Raw genomic sequence first — 14,836 nt, 5'->3', positions numbered from 1 at the left:
TATCAATTAATATCGTCAATTCAAATTAAACCTGAGTCATTTTTTTACATTTTTGAAACGTGTTTATTAAGAAGATTACAATAGACTTTTTTTTTTCTATGATGATACAAGGTCATATGCAACAAATGTACTCTTTAACAGAAACAAATGAAAAAGAAAAAAATGCATTGAAAACAGTAATTATTATAGATACACGCTTTAAATATATATCTGAATAATATTCCGTGAAAATGTCACAATCTTGATCATTCATGTTTTTATTAAGTAAAAGAAAGTTAACACTTAAGCCTTTTTGTGCCTCTATAATGCAGAAAAACAAGTAACTTAAGAACATTAAACTTACGTTGAACTCTAATGTCAATAACATCACTGTAATTTGTTCCTACGACATTTGCTGCTTGGCATTGGTACTTTCCAGAACTTGACTTTTGAATGTTGCTCAGTCTTAATCTATCCCCATTGTTTATAAAATTGTTTGGCCCAGTCCATTTAAAACTACATTCTGGCCAACACAAAGCTGTACATGTGATATTTTCAACAGTTGCATTCTCTGTCGCACTAAATACTGATATAGCAGGTGATACCGTTACACCTGACAACTCTAAATAAAACAAAAACACTTCTGTAGGACTAGTTATACGTAAGAGTAATTTGTAACAGGTTTATATTTTACCAGGCAACTTTCACTACATTTACCGTAGTCTGATCATTGTTTGGGTAAAGTCTTCATTTATTTCATTATTATCCTTTATATTTCAAAAATGTTTGAATCATATTAAAACACTAAAATTGCTAATACACCTGAATGTCACACGATAGCAGGCCATTTTTTATATTGCAGATTCATTGATACAATGTAACGCTATATTTCTCCTTTTCTTTTTGGAGGAATCAATTGCTCTGTGCATATGTATACGGTATAGTTAACGCCAACAAAAGTTACAGTAACATCCTCGTACATGTGGTGTATTTGTTTGCATTGTTTGTGTAATGATTGATTGATTGTTGGTTGCTTAACGTCCAGTGGCAAATATTTCATGCATATTCAGGACGAGAACAAGTTTACAATAAATACAATAGGTAGGTTCTGTAATTGATTAAGGGATTAAGGTCGGAGAAATTTAGACTGCCACGGGAAATGAGGGTATATTGGATAGGGACAGAAATTTAGCCTTGCAACAGGTCACCTACGGACCCCTCAAAGAGTTGTTGCAAGGGTTCTTAACGTGCAAAGAGCGTGGCACTCTCTTTACACGAGGCATCGGATTTAACGTCCCCATTCTGACCGGACGTGGCTGCAAATTTGTACATCCCGCACAGCCAAACGGACGCCCCACTTTAGCACGGGTTTTACTGCCGGTCGGAGGAAGACCAATGGTGACCATACTTCTATTCCCCAGTCACCCTTGGGGGTGTTTGTGTAATGTATTTTTAATCTAAATTTTAAATGCCTATTCCACACAAACATAGAATATTTTCCTGTTTTACAGGGCGAGGCATTTGAAATGTCGATTTCTTCTTGCATAATATATAATATTTTATATTACCGAATTGTATTTTAATTGTCTTGTTTTTTGTTCTGGTACTCACTCTGGAACAAGAAGAAATATTATAAGGTCTGTTCACATATCAATGTTTTTTTTTATTATTTCACGTGTCGATGAGTTCCTGTCTCGTTGACCGAGAAACAACATTTTATTTAATGTCGAGGCAAACAATATAGGATTAAACAATTTTTTTCTAGAGGTTATTGATGTGTAAACTGCGGCGATTAACTCACAAACTGACTAAAGGTCAACAGGACTTTTATGTAAAGTTTGTGACTATTTACTATCAAATGTACAACTGGCATTTCGTAACTAAGGAGTAAGCCGCCATATTGACTTTCTGAAATCCACCAATGTCCGATTGATGCAATAGAATCTAAATTGAAATAACACCTACTTCAAAAACTTCATTTTAATGAGATATTATTTAAATTTGAAGCGTACAAGAAACGGAATAATCTTCATCGAGAGTGTTCATTCACATGACGTTAAATTTTCCCACGACGTTAATGCGCCAAGCTCATTCATGAAATTTCGCGGAAATTAATTTTATTGTAAATTTATACATTTTCCCAGCTTTAATGCATTATTTCTTTTTCACATTATTAGAATAGAGATGACAGTTTTGTAGATTTTTTTAAATCTCAATTTGCTTGAACCCCGATCACATGCATCTGTATCGCGCATGAATAGATCACAATAAAGGTTACGAAAATAGTTTCGGCAGCATGGTTTATCGAAGTGTAAACCAAGGGAAAAAATGCTAACGAACCAATCCAATTCAATTATTTGTAGATATGCAAATCATGTACGAATTATTTAAATGTAACTCTACTCGTATGAGAAAAAAATAACATAAGTTTTTGTTAAATCGATTTGGTTTATGTTATGTCTTTGATCTTAATTTGATAAATTTTTATTTCGAAATAGCAGATACAAATTATTTGTTCCACGGAGAGAACCGCCGACCTTCGGTAGGAAAACTAACTAGCAATCGTAGAAGATTGGAGTCGAATACACTGCTTCATGCGGGGTGGGTATTCACAACCTCAGTGTTGACATCTATTGATACAGTATATGAAATATCTAGATTGATGTCTTATTTACATGCAGTGGCCAATAGTTCATACATGTTGAAGATAACTTATTTACAATACAATTCAAAAGGTATGTCCTGTAACAGGGGTTGTCAAAGATTAAGGTCAGGAAATTTGGACTGCCACTTGAATGTGGGGGTAGATCGGATAGGGATATACTTTTTGCCTTGCAACATGCCACCTGCGGACCTCTCAAAGAGTTATTGTAAGGGTGCTTAACGTGCAGAGAGCTTGGCACCCTCTCTTCATCTGGCATCGGATTCAACGTCCCTATTTTCACTGGATGTGACTGCATATTTATCATCCTGCACAGCCAAACGGACGCCCCACTTTAGCAAGGGTTTTACTTCCGGTCGGAAGAAGACCAAAAGGACCATATGTTTTAGTCTTAGATACATGATTTGTTTATTAGTTGTTATTAGCTTTTAATTAGCTGTCAGTAACTATGAGTACTCTCAGATCTGTACTTAGGTTCTTGTAAATTCCATGTCATGTCCGGACTGTGCTTTTGTTGGTTGTTTTTCTGCTTTGTATAGATCTGATGAGTTCAGCCTTTTTCAACTGATTTTTATAGTTTGTTGTTTTGTACCACTACCGTCCTAGTTGAGGGGAGGGTTTGGCGTCAGCAAAAATGTTTAACCCTCTCACATTCTGTATTTGCCTGCCTCAAGTCAGGAGCATGTAGTTCAGTGGTTGTCGTTGGTTTATGTCTTGTCATATTTGTTTTTCGTAAATTGTTTTGTTATGAAAATAGGCCGTCAGTTTTCTCAATTTAATTGTTTCACATTTTTTATGTTTCACATTTGTCATGTCGGGGACTTTTATAGCCGACTATACGGTATGGGTTTTTCTCATTGGTGAAGGCCTTACGGTTGCCTATGCTTGCTTTCATCCACTTCATTTGAACTATGGGGGATAGTCATCTCATTGTCAATCATATCACAACTGCTGGTTTTTATATATGTCTTTTCCCCAATCACCACGTGGGAGGAATTACCTAGCCTACTCGGCCATTGAGGCCTCTAAACGTACACCGCAGATGATATCATCAAAGTCCTGGACTTTAATTGACAACATATTTGAGTTTGGAAGATTGTTATCTCAACACACAGTTGATATTGCAATGGGCATTAATTGTACATTCCTACTGGCCGACTTGTTATGATACACATATGAAGCAAATTCATACAAACTCTTCTCAAAAACAAGCAATTATACCACGTCTCCTTATATTTATATTGCAAAGTTCTTAAATCTTACTTTCAGATATATATTGATAATGTGTTTCTCAATAACCCATTTTCAGCGAGTGCATACATCTCATATAACCAAGTGAACTTAAAATAAGGATAATGCCGAACTAGAAAGTTTGTTTCATATCCAGGTCTATTCCTCGATATTGACACATGTGGACGAATTCAAACAAGAATCTATGACAAACGTGATGACTCAAACTTCCAAATTGTCAAGTTCCGATTTCACAGCAGCCAAATGGTATCGAGATTCAAATTGATACGAAAATTAAAAGTTAGACTTGTGCACGTTCACACTATAAGGACTTCATTAACAGGATCTTACACAGATAATGCTCCTGTAGAGTTATGAGAAAGACGATTGAAATCTACACTTCGTAAATTTTACTATCCCCATCTCGAATTGGTTGATCTATATTTCAAGTATGTGTCCCTATTTATTGTTAGATAAGAACTTTGGATCCCCAAATTTTACCGATAGTGACATCTAGACAGTAATATGGACTCGTATGACGGGTGATACTCTCTCGCTGCACCAGGTTTCTTATCGTATCGAGATCATGCAATTCCGTAACATTTTGTTTATTACTTTGACTTGTATCTTTTTCTTAATCGATTGATGAGATCAGATCATCGGTAAACTACGTAAGCCTGAATTTATGTAGATTTGGCAAGAAATTACCATATATTTGTAAAACCTTTGTACCTTGCCGTGCCGAGAGAAGACATTTCAGTGATTTGCTCCCCCATGACTCATTTTAAAACAAGTAAGGTCAAATTACATATGACACTATCTTACTATAAAACAATTTAACAAGCAGCTTTGTCTTTTTATTTCCGAAAATACAATAGACTAAGTAACAGAAGTTTTTTTTCAGATAATTTTAATACGATACATACAATTACTTTCAAATGTTGCATTTAAAATTTGCGTATCATTACAAAAGCAAAATAACTTTCTATACATGGGACGATGTTGTAATGCGGTCTTAAATATCAGTGAATAAACCAGTTCGTGGGATTTTTAAAAGTTTATAGTTAGATTTAACAATATATTTATATGTGTATATGTCGTTTTTTGAAAATTATAATATAAAAAAAATTAACAGGTTTGACAATTGAGCAATATATAAATGACTGCATTACATATATACCAACTTATATACAAGAGGCGGGATATACTAAAGAGAAATAATAAGTTTTGGTTTTACAAAACAAAAAGACAGTTCTGTCACTTACCAATGTTACCTCCTAATTTTTCATATAAATTCCAATGATTCATGATTGCCATATAATTTGTACTTGCTAAGACTTGAAGATTAACAAACATTATACAGGGCGGACATATTAAAAGTTACATCCCTTTCTCGCTGTGTAGAGCACGTTGATATGAGATTTTACATTCTGATTGATACGTGCATTTGCACTACAGTCTTTTATATTCTCCTTTTAATACTAAGGTGTTTAGGTAAATTCAAAGTTACGTTGATTTTATGCAAATACACGAAGAGCAGTTGGTAAAAGAAAATGATAAAAACTCATCAATGCTTTCAACAACGCAGTTGCTGATTTTCATGTGAAAAGTTAAATTTGGAAAAACCTTTTATATTTGAAAAAATTGTTAATTAAATCAAATAAGACTTTTGTTATTTAAAAAACAAAATTACGATTCAAAAACTTTGTATACCTCTTTGATGGTGTACATGTGTATATGTTGTTTTCCATATTACAAACACGTGCTTCCACGTACAAATGAGGTTTTGAAAACAATCTTAAAATCAAAACAAATACTCAATTGTACCATAACCGCATATACACACAAAACGAACCATAAGTTTAACGGAAACATATGCAATAGGCTGAACAAAACCAGATCCCATACACTAAATTTAATCCAATACTATAAACAAAATGCTAAGTATTGCACTCTATATCCGACCATAAACAATGCTGTAAATGGAAGGATTATCGAATGTTATCCGAACACTGATTTAATGCTGCACGAAATATATTGGTAGGTTGTACGAACAGACATATTCACGTCACAAAACTAGAAAACTGAAAACTATACTAAGAATTGCTCTACATTTGTCATATCGGTGCCTGGTATAGCTGACTAATTTTGCGGTATAGTTTTGCTCATTGTTGAAGGCCTTACGATGACCTGTAGTTGTTAACTTCTATGTCATTTAGTCTCTGGTGCAGAGTTGTCTCATTGGCTCTTCTTAGTTTTACAAGGTTATCCTAATGAAATAAAAAGATAGTAGTTCAGTTTTTACATAACTAGGGGTCAATATAAATTTATGGTACTTTTATATATGCCTATAATTTCGTGATAAACTTTTTTCATTAAAAAATTGGTTAAACCAAGAAGAAACTAAAGGAGAATTTGACAGACATATGTCGAAGAAAGACTGACCAATACGTATCAGGCTAGATATGATCTATGCAAAAGTCGGTCGACTTAATGTGTCAACTTAGTTATCGTGCAAATTATGATTATCTCTCCATATTTGAAATATTAAAAGACTTCCTTGATATCATTTTGAAACCCCTAAATTGAAATAGACATGTATTATGATTTTATCAACTTGGGGTGAGATACTTGTTTAACTGTTATCAACAATTTACGGACCAGACATTCGTAATGGTTGGTTTTGTATTTAATACATAGTGCATAAAAACCGACCAGGTCCTGGGAGAAGGGTTGTGTAGCACAGAGTATGTAAGAGTGTCATTAAGTGTTTTTTTCTTGTGATCTTAAATTCTTCTATGTATTTATCAGTTAGCTCCATGATACGAAATAATTAAAGCTTACCAGCTTTTTTGACTGTAATTCTATCACTTTCAGAAGCACCCATAGTACAGTTAAAAGTAGCAACAATCACGTTTTCATTCAACGGTGTGTAGTTCCATGTATATGTACTTGAGTTTAAATCACAATGACATTTAGTTGTTGATGAACATGATTTAATTCCATTTTCACTGCAATTTCGAATGAAGCCAATCAATGTTGCGTCTTTGTTAAATGTCACCCATGGATCTGTAACTTTGTTCTCTAAACTGCAGTTCAATGCCAGTGCATTGCCACTCAAGATATAATCCGGTGACACTGATAGTCTTATGCTTAATACATGTCCTGAAAATTAAAACAAATTCTATAAGATCATAAGTGCAAGATCACTTTCTTTAGTTAATTGATTGTTGGTTACTTAACGTCCAGTGACAAATATTTTATGAATATTCAGGACGAGAACAAATTAACAATAAACACAATAGGTAGGTCTGTAATAGAGGCCGTCCCGGATGAAGTTCGGGGAAATTTGGACTGCCACTGAAAAATGAGGATAAATTAGATAGGGACAGACATTTAGCCTTGCAACAGTCCACCTACGGACCCCTAAAATTGTTGCAAGGTCACTTAACGTGCAGAGAGCGTTGCACTCCCTATGCAAGAGGCATCCGATTTAACGTCCCCATTCTGACCGGACGTCACTGCGTACTTGTACATCCCGCACAGCTAAACAGACGCCCTACTTTGGCAAGGGTTTTACTGTCGGTCGGAAGAAGACCTGTATTGACCATGTTACTATTCCCGAGTCACCCGTAGGGATTTTGTTTGAGTTGAGATGACTTTAAAATAAGAAAAATAATTGACAAACAATCAGGCTTTCTTTGCATCATTTGCCTAAAAAAGTACATTGGTCCATGATAAACAAATATATTATCTTTTCACGAAGGAAGTGTTATGCAAAGAGCCATTTATATTTCCTTCGATTTTTCAAAATAGTTTCTTTTGTTATTTCAGTATTATTGTATTCTTTTTTTATCGATGCATATAAACATCATATAGAATGATATATTGCATAAAAAAGACAACAACATTAGAAACTATGATAGACAAACTACCAAACAACCGACTACTTTGAAAAAAAGACGTACAAACCATAGTACCAATATCGAACAATAAATAGTCAGAATTATGTTTTATTGAACCAGTTTGAAGTGCACATACCCCGTTTTGCCTATTTATACCGTATGTGGTGTTTTATTTTAATGTAGAAATATCAAATGAGTTGTCAACCTGAAGTGATCATTCAACAATCGATAACCATCCGAAATGATTAGATGATAAACAAATTGCATAAAAGATCATTCGAACAATACCCCTGTTGGGATGCCTTTGAATTCTCGCATGAGCAACAAGCGAATATGACGGAGCAAAGGGAAAGAACTGATTACATATTTGCATAGCCATACATAATTTGAAACAACCACATAAACACTGCAGTGAAGTTAAAAAAGATATGCTGTTTTACATCATGACAAAAAGAGAGGCGAAAGATACCAGAGGGACATTCAAACTCATAAGTCGAAAATAAACTGACAACGCCATGGCTGAAAAAGAAAAAGACTAACAGACAAACAGACAAACAAAAGTACACAAAACACAACATAGAAAAATAATGACTAAGCAACACTAACCCTACCAAAAACTGGGGGTGATCTCAGGTGCTCCGGTAGATAAGCAGATCCTGCTTCACATGTGGCACCCGTAGTGTTGCTCCAATTAGTAAAAACCCAGTAACAAGTTTAATTCGGTAGGTCACATTCGTGAAAAGGGGACAGGATTGTAGTTACGATATTAGGAACATACCCGCTATCATCTGTGAAACGGATATTTCATAACGGTCAACCAACTCGTCTGTAAAATCTACGAAAGGATGATTTCAACTTCATCATTTGAAACTCTTGGTTTTATAGCTTCCTTGTAAGCAGCAACCCTCTTTCAATGAAATCATGATAGGAAATACAAGCCCGTGGGAATCACTACAGCCCATGAAACAAACAAACACACCTGTTTCATTGAATATAAGGAATCTCTATGTCACATGGAGACCTATAACATAGACCCATGCTCACTGCTAACGTCAAGTTCAAGATGACCTACGCATCGTATTGAGTTCCAGTCTCTTAAATATTTCTAGATGGCTGTTTAATGAGGAATACGGCTGCAAAAAAATATCAATAAATTTCAAACAATTTTGGGGAAATAGATGTAACAAATTCGGTCATTATTCGCCCAATTTTAACAAAGACAATATACACAGTTACACAACCATAGGACACATCAAGATGTTTGTCAGATAAGTTTGTTGCAAATCGTATAACGACGTCGATAAAAAATTAGTCAAAAGGAAACATACACATTTAACAAAAAGAAATACATGACGTCCTAAACACTGAACGAGAGAAAGGATGTTGAAGGCCGTACGGTTGCCTATAATAGCTTACATCCACTTCATTTGAACTTTGGTGGATAGTTGGCTCATTGGCAATCATACCACATCTCCGTGCAAGGCAGACCCCCATTCTTAAACATTCATGCTCTCTGAGTTTTGCTAAACAAAGAAGTGATATAAAACAAAAATTCGATCATTGTACAAAACATAATTAAGATTGAACAATCGTTATTTTTTTGGCGACAGAAGGGTGATAGTATCTTTTTATCTTTGCTTAGTATTAATATTTACACCGTTCAAGTGTCATTGACTCAACCGATTTCCGTGTCCGAATATTTCCTCTTTATATGAAACAAAGCAATCGAGAGTTCAGACATATCATAAAGGACAAAATCGCCGTAAAAAACCCAATTATACATGTTATAACAATAAAGAAGTTACAAACCGCGTTGTTGGGACACTATAATCGAACATTTCAAAAGGAAACACAGTTGTTTTGAAACTTTTTTTTTTCTTTAAATGAATGCCAATGTTACGATAAGGGTGTTTTCCGCATATTACTGCTCAAATTGGCATAACTTCATAAAAGTTTACTCGATTGTAATGACTAACATTTGCCAAATCATATCGGACAGCTGAACAGCAACTGTCCGAGCTTACCCTTCTGTCCTAGCATCCACTGTTTTACGCTAAATTATTGTACCGATCAACGACACGACACATACGTTTGATTTTATATACTTGTTCACTATGTAAATTTACTAACCTGTAATTATACAAGCGATTAGTGTTGACAATGTGACACAAATCATTCTAAATATTGATGAAGCTAGTGCTTTGAAATACTGAAATAATAACATAGTAATAATAAAAAAACAATAATCAAAATGATAGTAATAATATGAAAATAAATCATGCCAAAAAAAACAACATATCTATTAAAACACTCATATGTTAAGTAAAGCACGAAATGCTAGAACTTACCGCGATGTCGTGCAAGGCAGATCCCCATTCTTGAACATTAATGCTCTGTGAGTATTGCCAAACAAAGAAGTGATATAAAACAAAAACTCGATCACGGTACAAAATATAACGATTTCCGTGTCCGAATATTTCCTCTTTATATGAAACAAAGCAATCGAGAGTTCAGACATATCATAAAGGACAAAATCGCCGTAAAAAACCCAATAATACATGTTATAACAATAAAGAAGTTACAAACCGCGTTGTTGGGACACTATAATCGAACATTTCAAAAGGAAACACAGTTGTTTTGAAACTTTTTTTTTTCTTTAAATGAATGCCAATGTTACGATAAGGGTGTTTTCCGCAAATTACTGCTCAAATTGGCATAACTTCATAAAAGTTTACTCGATTGTAATGACTAACATTTGCCAAATCATATCGGACAGCTGAACAGCAACTGTCCGAGCTTACCCTTCTGTCCTAGCATCCACTGTTTTACGCTAAATTATTGTACCGATCAACGACACGACACATACGTTTGATTTTATATACTTGTTCACTATGTAAATTTACTAACCTGTAATTATACAAGCGATTAGTGTTGACAATGTGACACAAATCATTCTAAATATTGATGAAGCTAGTGCTTTGAAATACTGAAATAATAACATAGTAATAATAAAAAAACAATAATCAAAATGATAGTAATAATATGAAAATAAATCATGCCAAAAAAAACAACATATCTATTAAAACACTCATATGTTAAGTAAAGCACGAAATGCTAGAACTTACCGCGATGTCGTGCAAGGCAGATCCCCATTCTTGAACATTAATGCTCTGTGAGTATTGCCAAACAAAGAAGTGATATAAAACAAAAACTCGATCACGGTACAAAATATAAAGATTGAAGTGTTCTTTATTGAGAGCTTGTAACACGCAACAAGGGTAAGAAAAGACGAACGGACATGCCAATTGTTATTTCGTACTAAATTATTGATCATTTAAACCCTTTATGGAAAAAGGCCTTCGAACTCTCGAAATCCCTTGATTCACAATGTGTATATTTTTATATACATTTGCTAAGAACCGTTATGCCTTACCAGACAATAACCCTAAAACCAAAATGGCCAACTGTAAGAATATTATTAATGTAAAGCATTTAAAATCAGAATTAAAAATGAAAGAAATGACTTATATAAAGAATCATATAAAAGTAAAAGAAAAAAAATCCAGCAAACTTTTTCTGTATAAAAAAATAATACCTTCACTTGAAACAATTTGTTACTCATTGTTTTTTTTTTATTTTTACAAAACGTTGCAGAAATAGAAAATGGTTGTTACATTGAAAAAAAACCTCTGGAAAAAAAGACTGCAAAACCTGCTTTAAAGATGAATCTCATTTTAGTGTGAATTGCAAACCAGAAAATCAGACACAATCTATTTCATGATATAAAATTAGATGACAATATTTTATTCATCTTGTTTGCCTATAAATGCAACGCTTCAACGAATGAATCTGATAACAAATAACGAGTGTCAGTTATGTTCCTCAAATGCGACTGAGAATATCTTTCACGTTATGTTCGATTGTCCTTCTTTCTCGGCTATCAGGAAAAGAACGAGTACTGAAACTCAAGCATGTTTCGAGAGTTTAGAAATGGATATCTGTTTTTCAGAGTTGCCGCCCTTAACACAAATACAGTTCATGATAGGTGATCTGGGTTACTTGTATTCTCCAGACTTAGGTAATAGTTTAGATAAGATCGTGAAAAAATACCTTGTAGACGTTATGAATGAACGTTCTTTTCTACTTGATAAAATTTCCAATGTATAATATCTTGAACTTTGTGCGAACGTTTTTAGTTTCAAGATTGAAATTTTTAATCTTTTATGGACGAAAGATTCCCAATTATATATGCATATGAAATTGTTACTGTAATGTACTTTTACGAAATAACCAATGTATTATGATATTTTAGCGTTAATGTATAATAATTTATTAGACTTTTAAATATTTGCAAGCATCTTGTACCATTTTTATTACAATCATAATGTTATTTGTAAACACTACGATGTCTTTTTGATGACGCAGGTGTCAGTACCCCGCTGGCGCTTGCCCCCGTTGTAAAGGGGTAGTTTCACAATAAAATATATATAATATATAATATATATCTTCCTGACGAACAAATATTATTTTATATAGTAAATCCCGCTTTCTTAAGACATATTGGAACTATTGGCTTCTTTTTGAAATGCATTAGTACTGAGAGCATACGTCTCATTATAACATTTCTGTTCAATATAATTGTAAATCTATCACTTATGTTTTTGGTGTTCTGTTTTGTTGATTATTTTTTGTTTAAATTTCTATTGCCACACACATACTGTAAATGTTTAATGACAATAAAATCGATTTTTTTTAATTGATTTAAATAACTAACTAAATATTCGTGAAATATGAATTTTCAATATCGGTTTATATGGAGATAACATTAGAAAAATTATAACTCGATAAGCATATTTTAAGATTGGTTTACTTTTTAGATGATTTGTATTGCTACGTAATACGTCTAGAAAAATGCTGAAAGCTCAACATCGGTTTGAAAGGACACGGTTCTTAAATAAAATCATCGCTTCGTAAAAATTCGAAACGAAATTCTTCACACTTCTGTTCCTACATCATGTAAATTCTGCTGGCAAAGATTTGGAAAAATAACAATTTTATCGAAGATATCACATACAAATACTTGTGTACCCCTGATGCAGGCTTCGTTTACTTACAAACCAAGTTTAAACAGCTGTTAACCAAATCAATAACGATTGGTCGAAGGATTTGTGAACGAAGAATATCATCAAAGAGAAAATGACCATATTGATGGTACATATATTGAATGAACTTATGGTCCGGCAAACACTATTATATTAATTCAAAATTGAATAACGGTAAAATACATTGTTACATTTTCATTTAGTAATTCTATGTACAGTAAAGTAGTTTAAAAATCAAACTTAGAATTTGCTATCTTGTCAATTTGAGATTAAATTTCAGACAGAAAAGTGTTTTTCGTCTTTAGAATTGTGTTTGCATTCTGAAACTTTTTAAGTATAAAAAGAGAAATATAATATTATCTATACTCACTGGTATGCCTGACAGTGTGTGTCAAATGTCAACGATTCTTTGTTTGACATAGTTGTCTTGCAGAATTTAAAAAAAAAAAAGATAAAATACGTTATCTTATCTTTTACACCTGATAATCTAGAAACGACAATAAATTTTCACGGTTCTTATCAACTGACATAAAAACGTGAACACTTCCTTGTGACTTTTAAACATGAATGTTATGCTTGAGTAATTAGGTATTAAACCTAAATCATTGTGTATCAAACACTTAATTACAGTGTATGTAACATTTTCTATTAATATTCACTCTAGATCTACAACTTTTATCCTACACAAGTGTGGATATTGTAGGGGAAACGATACATAGGTATATGTGTATATGTCAAATGCTGGCCCTACTCCAAATGCAAAACTGTTATCAGATCCTAATCTTTGTGATTGTGTTGACATTATTTTCAAATTAAAACACAACAATGCACAGTATGCATTCAGACTCAGCAAATAAAGAAAGAAAAAATACCCGTAATTTGTAAGATCCTAGTATAATGTTCATCCTTTATACGTTATACGAGTATATAAATGTCATGTGTATTAAAAAAACCTAAGAAATCAAAGACTTCTTCTATGACATGTATACTCTATTACAGAATTGAACGTGTTGAATTTTTTTTTCACAGGGCGTACATTCAATTGTGATATTGATAGATGTACAGATAATTGATTTGCATAAGGCACACAAACAATGAGAACGAATTATTGATTGATTAGGTAGTCGGAGCTTATAATTCTATAATTTTGGTCTGTTTGCATACGGCATGAATTCGTCTTTCAGCCAATAAAACGTAGGTTTTCATAGTTCTCTTGTAGAATACAACTTTTTCTCTCAGTCATTTGCTCATGGCAGCAGGTTTATCTATCCAGAGTCCGCAAAATACGACGTCTCAAATCAGTGATATACAATAACATGATATGAAGAGCGGAGCAGGGAGACACAAGCACAAAAAGGCCAATAAATACGCATTCACGTCCAGTTTGAATGAATACGTCACATAGGGTATAAACATGAAACAACTTCTTTCAGATTCCGTCGGTGCTTTGTTTCCAAGAAACCGTCTTTCGCTATTCATTATGCCTTATTTTTTAGTGGTAGTCTGAAATCTTTTGTTTGTCATCATGGTCAGCTGCTCATTTGACAGAACCTACTGCTTTTCTATTGGTCGATTTGTAATTGACCTGAATATGCATAAAATATTTGTATATGTGTAAGGGGAAGGGGATGCGGTCGAACGATTACTTTACCTGTGTGAAAATAAACAATGCCTGATGGACATTCATACTTGGATCACTGAAAATCTTAATGCAAGCGCATTGACGTTTCTGTGTTACGCAAATACTTAAATAAACAAGTGGTAATAACATCAGCGTGGATATTATTTTTTAGTTATTCTTAGTTGGTTTGAGTAGTGTTTCTTCGGAGATTTCATACTGTTCTTTTCACAATGCGCATGGTACAGATGGTGAAATTATGTAAGTAACAATCCTATTATTTATTCCTTTTTAGAACAAAAAACCGGTATTTTTTATATTTAATTTACGGGCTTAACTA

The 14,836-nt window shown here is 33.4% G+C and overlaps 1 protein-coding gene across 3 annotated transcripts in view; it reads right to left on the bottom strand.

The window, feature by feature from the left end:
- Nucleotides 1-13,442, bottom strand: part of LOC127702464 (carcinoembryonic antigen-related cell adhesion molecule 5-like) — a 117,483-nt gene extending 104,041 nt beyond the window's left edge. The window contains exons 1-2 of one of the 3 annotated variants that reach the window (XM_052206670.1): nucleotides 13,249-13,442; nucleotides 10,684-10,762 (exon numbers count right to left, since the gene is read on the bottom strand). In XM_052206670.1, coding sequence (XP_052062630.1) covers nucleotides 10,684-10,729 — 46 coding nt within the window. In that variant the 5' untranslated portion in view covers nucleotides 10,730-10,762; nucleotides 13,249-13,442. Of the gene's footprint in view, nucleotides 1-9,906; nucleotides 9,986-10,683; nucleotides 10,763-13,248 lie in introns of all 3 variants that reach the window. The other 2 variants (XM_052206671.1, XM_052206672.1) reach the window with 2 other exon arrangements.
- Nucleotides 13,443-14,836: the final 1,394 nt, after the last annotated feature.

This window comes from Mytilus californianus, unplaced genomic scaffold, assembly GCF_021869535.1.
Source record: "Mytilus californianus isolate M0D057914Y unplaced genomic scaffold, xbMytCali1.0.p SCAF_5, whole genome shotgun sequence".
Taxonomy (NCBI): Eukaryota; Metazoa; Mollusca; class Bivalvia; order Mytilida; family Mytilidae; genus Mytilus; species Mytilus californianus.
The sequence above is the reverse complement of the archived record's forward strand: the minus strand, read 5'-3'. Positions and strand labels throughout refer to the sequence as shown.